Source organism: Quercus suber, unplaced genomic scaffold, assembly GCF_002906115.3.
Source record: "Quercus suber isolate HL8 unplaced genomic scaffold, Cork oak 2.0 scaffold_243, whole genome shotgun sequence".
In the NCBI taxonomy this organism is placed as follows: Eukaryota; Viridiplantae; Streptophyta; class Magnoliopsida; order Fagales; family Fagaceae; genus Quercus; species Quercus suber.
The window spans coordinates 400,179-412,462 of record NW_027069700.1 but is presented as its reverse complement, the minus strand read 5'-3'; the positions used below and the strand labels follow the sequence as shown (position 1 = coordinate 412,462).

At 33.3% G+C, this 12,284-nt stretch overlaps 1 protein-coding gene across 1 annotated transcript; it reads right to left on the bottom strand.

Moving 5' to 3' along the window:
- On the bottom strand, positions 1 to 9,827 carry LOC112039140 (aminopeptidase P1). Its single transcript, XM_024071985.2, has 16 exons — positions 9,543 to 9,827; positions 9,183 to 9,246; positions 8,809 to 8,948; positions 7,973 to 8,257; positions 7,705 to 7,827; positions 7,176 to 7,451; positions 5,972 to 6,058; positions 5,722 to 5,789; positions 5,021 to 5,087; positions 3,903 to 4,037; positions 3,653 to 3,733; positions 2,953 to 3,007; positions 2,703 to 2,807; positions 2,537 to 2,608; positions 1,628 to 1,752; positions 1 to 378 (listed from the first exon to the last, which is right to left on the bottom strand). The coding sequence occupies exons 1-16, from the start codon at positions 9,633 to 9,635 to the stop codon at positions 217 to 219; spliced, it is 1,938 nt and encodes a 645-aa protein (XP_023927753.1). The 5' UTR covers positions 9,636 to 9,827; the 3' UTR covers positions 1 to 216.
- Positions 9,828 to 12,284: the final 2,457 nt, after the last annotated feature.

Below are 12,284 nucleotides of genomic sequence, written 5' to 3'. Positions count from 1 at the left end.
TAAACAAACATACTCTCTCCATCCTACCTTCTTGGAATTGGGCCAATTGGCATACCAAAAAACAAAAGGTAAACATAAACTTTTCAATTCAAACTTCTAAAATTCATTAACATATTGATTCAAGCAGAAAAAATAATATGGTCCAACGACATGGAACAAATTATTGAAATCAACTTGTACATCACAAGCTTAAGCACCAGTCTCTTTTCCATAGCCTTAAATGCTTATAGGTTCTGTGGCTTTCTTCAGCCATGCCGACTCAGATTCATTCAAGTAGGGGGCAAGGATATCCCTACACTTCGAATGGTAGCTATTTAGCCAATCTATCTCTTCAGGAATTAAAAGGCTCAAGTCAATCAGCTTTCTCTGATACGGTGCCTGGAAATAGAATGAATCATCAAATACTAGAAAGCCAAGGTAACTATAACTTATCATTGCAATGCAAATATCACATTAAAATGTTCCAACTTCAGAGAAGATCCTCTTAATCTAACCCAAGATAAAAATTCAAGGTGGCATAGAAAGGATTACAATGGTCAAAATCTGTTAGCTCGTGTATGAAATGAAAGATAAACAGTTAATACTTCGAAACCAATCAAATACTAGACGAATACTTGATTACACAGGACAGGAGTACAAAGCTTGAGAGAAATTCTACTTGCTCAAAACCTTTGGATCCTATATGGCTTGTGCAAATACCATAACTCTAAACTTTTCAAGGACAAATTTGAAATCTAGCCTTAGCTTCTTGACTTTTACAGATAAATGTAGGAGTAACACCCAGAGAGAATCATATTATCATAATCTATACTCCTGCAACAGCAGTCCTTTCACATTGAGAGCTATAAAATGAAAGGGAGTAAAGACAATTTGAAAGAAAAAGGCATATTAAATACTATAATCCCTCCAACCTATATTGTTGGCCCAAATTTAGAAAATCTAACTTTTTAAAGGAACATGAATTAATGTATTCTCTTTTAGTTAAAACAGTACAAGTTTCCAAGACTTTCCTTAATTTAAACTCTAGTAAAAGAAAGATATTGACTTTTTAAATAAAGTAGAGGGTAAGTTAGGAAATTTATTTATTGACTTTTCAAAGAGGACTACATTTTGGAACAACCCAAAATAAAATAGAGGACTAATAATTTGGGACGGAAGGAGTATATAACTATTTACAGGACAAACAACAAAAACTTGGCATAGGACTGGGTCAGGTCAATAGAACATCAACATTTGGAATGAGTTACACAACAATGGGTGTTAGACACAAACAAACTTTAGCACAACTGGCATTCAGAGCAACCCATACATAAGGAAAAAATTAATAATGACAATAAAATACAAAATGAGTTTTAGAGAGCATGATAATTGATAAGAGTGTGGCTGGGAGTTGAAACCAACAAAGTCTAATTGTTGACATGTCTGAGTTAGCCAAGTCAATTTGTGCATGCTTCTTCATCAGTTGCAATTCAAAACAATATGACACGTATAACTACTTTAGAAGAGAGACTGAAATTAACAAATGAAAAGGTTAACAACAAACACATGAAAATTTGGGTGATTTTAAATATGTATGTATCACATTTTTTGTTGTCGGTATGTATGTATGTATTTATCGCAAACTTACCCATGTTATGTGCTCAAATGATAAGTAACCCTTGTCACCAAAGTTGAATTTTGTACCAGCATCCTTGATTATGAGCACATTCTCCAGCCTAATACCAAAATTCCCATCCTCATAGTAACCAGGTTCTGAAAATTGCAAATCCAATGTACAGTTATAAGTTGCAATAGTCTAGTACAAAAGCATTTCTATTCTCAAGAAAAACTAAAAGAACTGAGTTGGAGGAAATAAATCCAGAACCAGCATAAAGTCATGAGATACCAAATTTCTTTTTTCTTTTTCTTTTTCTTTTTCTTTTTTTCTTTTTTTTTTTCGCTAGGTAAATAGTGGGGGAGGGAGGAGATGGGGTTTGAACCACAGACACTGGAAACAGTGGATGCAGGCACCACCAGGGTATCAATCAAAACCCTAAAACTGCAAGTCTTGGGAGCATTTTTTTCTAATGCACCAGTGTTGATTATCATCCCAAAGTCCTTGGGCCCAACATGCCCCAGCTGTGCAGATTGCCCAGCAAGAAAAAGAACCCAATAAACTACAAATAAAATTATACAGCAAAATTGAGGTGCCTGAACATTTTAGTACTAGTTGCTAAAAAGGATAAAAGCAGTATGCCCTCATGTTTGCTATAAAAAATCTTTCTAAGCAATAAGCATGGACTTCTATGTTTACCACTCTACCCAGATTCCCCGGATGAATCAACAAAACAAAAAGGGCAGTCCACAAGGCTGTCCCCAGAAATGTAATACTTTCTTGTTTCTTGTATTTTTTTTTTTTTTTTTTTTGGTTTAGTAATAAAAATTTTATTCAAACATTAAAAAAGAGAGCCACCCAAGTATACACGACATATACAGCTGGGGAAAAAAGTGATTGGTAAAAATAGTAATTTACATATTAGATGACAATAAAACTAACCATCTGTTACAGTCATGGATTCTTGTAGTGGAACATTCCGTGCCTGTGGTCTAAAACTAATTAAATGGGGTCCTGCACAATAAAGTGGAAAAAAAAACAGTATTTTAATTAAAAAACAAACTAGGTAGGGAATAGCAAACAGCCAGTGTTGTCATCCATCACTTGCCTTCATGAACATTTAGGTAAGAACCAATTCCATGACCAGTACCATGTCGATAATCAAGACCATTCTTCCACAAAGGAACTCGAGCAAGAATGTCTAGGGCATTACCTGAAAAGGCGAGCAGATGTAGGTATTTCCATTACTTTCAAAATGGGCAGATCTACATTAACACACTTAAAAGAGATGCTCATTCAAATATGAAAATAAATAAATAAATATATTGGGGTTGGAGGGGGGTTGGAACTTGCAATACCATTCGTTCCATTAGGAAAGTGAGCATTTCCTAGAGCAATATGGCCCTTGAGGACCTGCAATGAAATGCAACAAATTAAGCAACTTCTTAAGAATCAAACATATGGGTCATCTTACATATACAAACACACGCATGCATGATTACAAAGGAGAAAGCAGCGTACAAAAGCTTTTTAACCACCTATATAAAATAAAGAATATGAAATTTGAAGCAATGAAGAAAAAATAGAGAGAAAAATCTCTCTCTCTCTCTCTCTCTCTCTAAATTGGACAAGTGGCACAAAATTAGACAACAATCATAATCTAGTTTGGATTTTGATTGTGCATCAACTTTAATATAATCTATATGATAAAATGGAACACGACACAAAATTAGTTGACAACTAGAAACTAATTTGGATTCTGATTTTGCTTTAAATTTGATATAAATATATTTATAATTTTATATATCTAAGCATTTCAATTTTTTGAGTGGTTCCCATATCCCATTGCACCCGTTTCTAGGCCAAACAAAAGGACACCATAAAGCACAATTTATTAACTTGCTCCACCAGAATCAAATGTCCAACCAGGGACAAGATTTTGGCAGACCCAAGCATATTAAGACAGAATAAGTGCAGTCAACTTTCAAATAAAAATGACCAAAGTCAACATAAATTTAAAACAAAGTATCTTCAAAGAGGGCAATGGAAGACACTTACTGCAGTATAGCATGCTTTCTCATGTTCTGAAGGTTTTCCAAAATGTACTGTTCTTGTAATATCAGTTGTTCCATCTACATACTTCAAAGATGAAATCAACATTATCAATAAAGAAATAGAAGCATCAAGATTATTTCAGTACGCTAAAATGCAAAATAGGTAATTTATTGGATTAACCTATGTCTATTATTCAAACTATTTATGATAGTTTTGTTTTTAACAAGTAAACCATGTAAAATAGTAGACAAACCTGTGCTCCCGAATCAAAAAGATAGATTCTGTCTGGATCAAGCTCAGCACATGCTTCTGCCTGTGGTGCATAGTGGATAATTGCTGCATTGGGACCAACTGATGAAATAGTAGGAAAACTTAAGCCTCTGAAATGCTGAAAACATAACACAAAAAACATCACTATCACTTGAATGATTGAAACACACAGACAGAAAGACAAATGAAACAGCATTACATGGTTCATATTCCAGCAACCAAATCAGGGTCTTTCTTCTCTACCTCCTATCCTTATATTTCTTAAGTATTCTTCACTAAATTTATAAAGAACAATTCATGCTTAAAATCATGCTTTCAGAATATTATGAAATGAGGAAAATCTTCTCCATTTTCAAATCATGGGATTTTTTTTAAGAATCAGTCATTTCGTTAACAAAGAATAGAAGATAAATCATGGGATTTAATTAGAAAATAACTACTGACATTGGATATCTCTAATGTCTGCTTGAGGCATTGGCAGCCCAACTAAGATGTGATATCATAATATTTCAAGGACACTAGAAGAAAAGCCTAACTCTAACTTCCCTGGGTGAAGAAATAAGCCATGCAAGATTCAGTAACAACAGAATCATCCCCCTGGTGAGGCTGGTGGAGTGATGGGAAGGATGGGCTTTATGCACCAAACAAATACTGAGGGGAATGAGCATAGATTTGCTGCTGCTTCTACAAAGCACATCAGAAACATAGATTTTCTTTTGAAAGCTATAGTTTATTAGATGATAACCTTTTTCATGACAGCCTTAAAGGACTGTGATTCACACTAAAAGGAGGAAACAAGAAAGAGAGTAGAGAGAGAGAGAGAGAAGGGGGGGGGGGTGGGGGGGGGGGGGGAAGCTTCTATCAACAAGAAAAATACTACCAGTTTCATTGCACCCCAATATCACTATAATTGAATTTGGTATAAATAATACAACAACATGAACCATTTCTTTAAGAGAATAGTCCAGATCACACGGAAGAGGTTTGGCTGCTTCAAAAAAGGATATAATCCAAAATTTAATTCCATATGACATGTTTTAATGGACACTTCAATTGCCTAATTAACACAAAAATAAAATCTCCATATGAAGTTGATATTACCTCTTTTGAAGCTCGAAAACCCTCCAGCTTATCACTTGCAGTCACTTCTGTTAGCTTCATGGTTTCCCTGTCATAGTTCATTGCAAGAACATGCCAAAATATGGGTAAGCAACATGTAAACCCATCACTGCAGATATATACACAGCATTCCTTGCTCCAACCAAAAATGAACCAATACCACATAGCACATAATTTCAAACTAAACTATCTCTTATGACAAATAATAAGTGATCAACGGGATCAAAAGCACAAGCTCCATTCATACCATGTGAAGACTAAGCAGTAGTCAATTCATGTCAAAGGGGCCATAATTTTTTCTTCTATTATTAGGTACATTATTTGTATATGCCAAGACCTCTGAACATATATGGGGACAACCTTGGTACATATGTTCATTGTTTCTTAGCATAATGTAAGATTATGACAATGAAACCTATTGCCGTGAGTATACAAAAGGTCATTTTACCATGCATTATTGTCCAAAAACTTACTGTTACCAGGTGAAGTTTTTGTTCATGTAACAGTATCAGCAATTATACTGTGGGAAACACAAATGCAATATTGGTACCAACAAGTTATGATGCATCATGTTCTACTGAAATAACATATTGGGCTATATCTGGTCCATAATACATCTCACTTTAACTACTGACTTAATCCATGACAAGAACTACCAAAGTCAATGAGGATAACAAACTCACGAATGCTTTTTCTTGTTTGCTCCTACATCCGCCAAAAAGTAACCAGAAGCACCATATATCTCCTGCATCTGCAAACACAAAACAAGATTAGGCATCGTTTTCAGGCCTTAGTAGTTGTTGCATATGTTGGAAAACAAATTGCATGAAAAACCTATGAGAGAGAGAGAGAAACCTTAGACAAGAAGAGAGAGTATGTTTATATTGTCCAGAGAGAATACAAAGTTCAGAGATCATAGGTTTCACGATATACCTGATGATCTAACCAGACAAGGTATTGCACAACAGCTGCACCATCACGAACATGAGCCCTTTTTAATCCTTCCAACTCAACTGGGTTCTAAAATATTATAACAATCAGTCAATAAGTAAATAAAAAATTTGCTAAAGATATTATTAAGAAGGTATAAATATAATAATGTTTTTAAAAATATTTCCAAGAATGCTAAACAATAAAATAATTTGATTGCTCAGCTACCTCTAAAGATGATTATGACTTTTAATCTTGTAAACAAGCCAATAATCCTTTTATTTATCGATTAGAAAGTGAAAAAATTTGAACATTCCCAGGTCTAGCTCTCTCTCTCTCTCAATGCACCCCACCCAAAAAAAAAAAAAAAAAAAAACAACAACAACAACAACAACAACTTGAAGTATGCACCCCACCCAAAAAAAAAAAAAAAAAAAAAAAACAACAACAACAACAACAACTTGAAGCCTTCATAGTAGTTTGAGTAATTGTCAATGGGTAAGGCCCATTATTTGTGTTTGTGTGTGTGTGTTGGATATATCTTTCTTTAGGAGGGCTGGGAAACACATATCAGATTTTTCCAGCATCCCCAGAGAAAATAATATCTGCCACCAATATTAATAGTCTAAGAAATTTAAACCACTTCTTATGAAAGGTGAATTGCCACACTTAGAACTCATCCTCCTTACACAAGAAGTAAGGTGACTTCAAACTTTCTTGAAGGTATTTTCACTTTTGCCCTATATTGTAGCTTCAAAAGCCTCCCTAAATCTAAAATCTGTTGGCTCTTCTACAGGTAACCACTGTTGACTTCAATGTTTAAAAGAGGGGGCATTATTTAAAATTCATAATTAATGCATAATTTAAGAAAACTTACCACCTCTCCCCCTTGTAAAAGCAAGGTGGTGAGGGTGCAATCATAAGTTCTAGACCTACCATGTGCGTGTAATTACTGATTACCAACAACAACAACAAAATTGAAGGCCTGAATTTTGCAACTATGAATTCACCAAGTTCCCCTCCCCCAAAACAAACAAACAAACAAAAAAACAAAACAAAATGGAAAAACAAAGGCTAAAATGATTTCAAAAGAAAAAAAGGAATAATTTCTACAATCTCAGCTAATTTATGTCATTGGAAACCTTCAGCCATTACCACTAGAACAAACCATATACCATCTTCATTGGATAAGAATTGCATATACTACCTTAATAGCTTTTGCAAGGGCCAAAGGTGACGGCCGCAGAAGAACTTTATCAGCATCCAGTTTTGAATACAAAGCATAGCAACATGAAGTAGGATCAGCCCATATAAGTTCAAACTCATCTGTCATTTCCTCTGTACCATTTCCTGTTACTTCAGCTTGAGTTCCTTTAACGGCAGACAAAGCGTTGAGTTGATTAGATGCAAGCAAGGCCACATCTGAGCTCACTGCACCATACTCCCTAACTTCAATTCCATTCTCCTCCATATAAGAGAGCACCTGTATACAACACAATTGTCAGAAAAAGTATATCAATTTAATTAGGTCAACACTTTGTAATTGAATTTTGGTACAAAAATACAATTGGAAATGAATGACCGTGCTTTCAACAGCCATTATCAGATGCAATATTAGTTAAACTTGATATCAGTTACAGGAGAATAATTAACTGCCAGTATCATAAGTTTGCTCCATTGTTTACCTCTCTAGAGACAGTGCAATAAGATATCAAAAATTGAATTTTATAACTGACCTCAGAAGACACCTTCCTCTTGTCCACATATAAGAGAGTTAAGTTGGATGTTACTATAGCAAATGCATAAACAACTGGACAGTAGGACACATCACTCCCACGAATGTTATACAGCCAAGCAACCTGCAAAATTGCAACTATACTTATGTTTTTCATGAAAGAATCAAAGATGAAGCATCTAAATGCAGGTCAGAGGCCCAAATTTTATGAAATTCTCAACAAGAAGAAAATAAGAGCAGGAAAAAATATAAAGCTTAGAAAGACTCACCTCATCAAGTGCTGTGATGATTATACCACGAGCTTTCTCTTGCTTAAGGTTTTCTCTCAAATCATTCAACTTGTCTTTAATAGAACGACCAGAAAACTCCAATGGATGTATGATAACAGGATTAATTTCTGGTGGTGGCTGATTTTTCCAAACCTCATCCACCAAATTTTTAGAAGTTTGAACCAGCTTCTGCTGTTTTTTGGCAAAAGCATGCTCCCATCTTTTTGCAGTGTCTATTGACACACACCAAGGATCAACACCAATGGCCGCTTCCTTAGGCAGATTCTAAAAGAAAGAAAGCATAAAATCCACTTAATGTAAAAGGCTGTAACTTAATATATAACACAATGCATACATCAACATAAGACCAACGAAATCTATAGTATGTGTAACACCATCAAAACAATTATCTAATAAAGCTAATAATTAATTAAATGGAATCATTCTATGGCAAATTGTAAAATGAAGAGCAGAACAAAGCCACAGAAATGAAAAGAAATTCTTAATAAATATTAGAATCAAATGCTAATTGAAGTTGGCTCAATATATAAGACACAGAACAAGATTCACGAAGCCAATTCCCAGGGGAAAAAAAATCAATAAAATATATGATAGTAACAATGATAAAAAAATTCAAATAAAATGTCAGATTAAATTGTAACAATCTGAATCCAAAAGTTCCAGTAGAAAGACAAGGTGGAGTGATCCACTCCAAAAAGGCAACTTAACTTGCATAAATGTAGAATAATAAAACTCTCTCCAGAAAATTTACATTGTTCATAACCTTAACCTTCAAGACCAATTCATTGGAAATTTTAAAAAACATAGTGACTCACATCTGCCATCCAGACATCTACAGCCGGGTCCTCTCCAATTCGCATGAGATTCCATTGATCACTAAGTTCCTTTTCAGCCTGCAAAAAGTATCGTCCATCGGTCCACAGAAGTGCTTTCTTCATTGTTATAAGTGCCAAACCTGAACAAAAAGCCAAATATAAGGGTAGTAAATTTTAGGCATAAAGTGCATCTAATCGCATATTAGCAATTTATAACAAATGTAAAGATGCAAAAAACTTCATAAGTGAAAGCGAATGATTGGACTAAACTCTCAACATCTTAACAGAGTGAAGATATTCTAAAAACATTTCCAAAATTCAAATAAGAAAACACTTATAATTGAATAAAATTGTTTCTTAAAATTAAAACTGACCAGCACTTCCAGTGAAGCCGGAAACAAATTGGCGTCTTTTGTCCCGTGCCGATACATACTCGCTCTGCAACAAGAACCAAATTAAACATTAAATAATAGTAATATTATTATTAATAAGTAACATGGAAATACTGTTCATGTTAAATTGTGTGCTGCTAAAAAAAATTAATAATGCCAAATTCAAGATTTAAAATTAAAAGAAATAACATAAACGATGAAAGATTCAAAGTCTGAAGTGCTAAATGGATCGGAATCATGATTTTTATATTCAATAAATTTCTATATTCCATCAAATTCTAAATTTGAAGATGCAAAGTGTTTGCTTGCGAAAAATTGAAAAAGAAAGAGGGAAAGAGAAACCTGATGATAATCTTCGGACGGAACAACCAAAGCATCGAGAGGTGGGGAGTGAGAAGCCATTAGAGACCTCAAAGCGCTCAGAGTGTCTGCCATTTCTCTCTCTTTACTGTGTTGTTTGTGATTGTGATTGTGACCACTTTGGAGTTTCGGATTATAGAGAGAGCGTTGTTTTTATATTGCGCTAGAAGAAGAAACTATTAATGTATCTAATTCTAATCTGGATTCGTTGATTAAAAAAAAAAAAAAAATGCGATGCTCTTCTCTTCTCTGGCTTTGCTACCTTTTTGGAAATTCCTTGCGTTCACGGTTCACCTTTTTTTATTGGTAATTCGTCGCCTTCTGTTTTACTATTATGGTATTATTGTTCGGACATTCTATCCTTTTGCTCCTAATTTTTTATTTATTTAGCAATTTGTCTCAATTTCAAAACTACATAGGAACATGTCTTTGTTTCAATACTCGATTATCTTAAAATCGAGTTTTAATAAAATACTTGATTTTTAGAAAATTGAGTTATGCCTGATCAAACTTAAAAATATAAAATATAAAAAAAAATTTGCATGGAAATCGAGCTTAGGAAAATCGAGTTCCATGCAAAAAAATTTTACCCCATATTCAGGAAGATCTATAGCGGCCTTTTTAAGCCCTATAGTGTCGTTTTTCTAGAAAAAATTTTTTTGCTAGGTTTCAGTGGCGCTATAGCGGCGTTTTTTTAATCCCTATAGTGGCATTTTTCTGGAAAAAATTTTTTATAACTGTAAATACCAGATTTCAATGGCCCTATAGCGGCATTTTTAATCCCTATAATGACGTTTTTAAGCCCTATAGTGGTGTTTTGGAACTTGATTTCCATTTACTCGAGTTTCATGAATTTTTTTTTTTTTTTTTAAGTTTGATCGGGCATAACTCGATTTTAAGGTCATCGAGCATCGAAACAGGGGCACGCACTTATATAGTTTCGAAATATGAGCATTTTGCCAATTAAAAGAATAAAATGGGATAAAATGCCAGAATGTCCATTATTGTTCTTCTCAAAAAAAAAAAAAAAAAAAATTTACTATTACTGTTAATGTTATTATATTTTTCAAAATTCCTTATTTGTCCTTTCCTTTCCGCTAAATTTTATTACCAGATTCTCCTCACCATAACGTGTATGTGCATACTCGTATACTATTGTACTATACTATATGTTCTCATTTTCATATCAGTTGCCTTTTTCTTTTCTTTTTTGAGAATGTGTTGCTTTATACTTAAAAATTAAAAATAAAAATAAAAAATCTTGTAACTCGGCTAAAACCTACTAGTATTTTCAATGTAATTTTCAAATAACGTTCTATTTTTAAGTTGTTAGACTTAACAAGATTTGACCAAATCTCTAAAATGTACACTAACTCAATATAAATTCCCATATCTTTGAATTCGAAAATACACACTAATATATATATGATTCAATACCATTATACGATAAATTAAAAGAAATAACATAAACGATGAAAGATTCAAAGTCTGAAGTGCTAAATGGATCGGAATCATGATTTTTATATTCAATAAATTTCTATATTCCATCAAATTCTAAATTTGAAGATGCAAAGTGTTTGCTTGCGAAAAATTGAAAAAGAAAGAGGGAAAGAGAAACCTGATGATAATCTTCGGACGGAACAACCAAAGCATCGAGAGGTGGGGAGTGAGAAGCCATTAGAGACCTCAAAGCGCTCAGAGTGTCTGCCATTTCTCTCTCTTTACTGTGTTGTTTGTGATTGTGATTGTGACCACTTTGGAGTTTCGGATTATAGAGAGAGCGTTGTTTTTATATTGCGCTAGAAGAAGAAACTATTAATGTATCTAATTCTAATCTGGATTCGGTGATTAAAAAAAAAAAAAAAAAATGCGATGCTCTTCTCTTCTCTGGCTTTGCTACCTTTTTGGAAATTCCTTGCGTTCACGGTTCACCTTTTTTTATTGGTAATTCGTCGCCTTCTGTTTTACTATTATGGTATTATTGTTCTTCTCAAAAAAAAAAAAAAAAAATTACTATTATTGTTAATGTTATTATATTTTTCAAAATTCCTTATTTGTCCTTTCCTTTCCGTTAAATTTTATTACCAGATTCTCCTCACCATAACGTATATGTTCTCATTTTCATATCAGTTGCCTTTTTCTTTTCTTTTTTGAGAATGTGTTGCTTTATACTTAAAAATTAAAAATAAAAATAAAAAATCTTGTAACTCGGCTAAAACCTACTAGTATTTTCAATGTAATTTTCAAATAACGTTCTATTTTTAAGTTGTTAGACTTAACAAGATTTGACCAAATCTCTAAAATGTACACTAACTCAATATAAATTCCCATATCTTTGAATTCGAAAATACACACTAATATATATATGATTCAATACCATTATACGATATGCAAAAGAGGTATATTGTAGTGAATTCAAATGTTCAAGAAATTTATCATTTTCTAAATTTTAACCTGTTCAATGTTCATTGTGAACAACATAATTTCGGGGCTTATTTTGGGGTCTTGGAAGGGAGGTATATAATAATTGCTTCGAGTTCAACTAATTTATCATTTCTAAAACATTTAATTGGTTCTTTTGATTGAGAGGCTAAGAGTATTTTTGGTAACTGTTTTTCCCTTATTTTCTGTTTTTAAAAACAATTTTCTATTTTTGACACAAAAAAACTTATTTAACAATCCAAAATGAACAGAAAACAAAAACTATTTTCAAAACTCAATTTG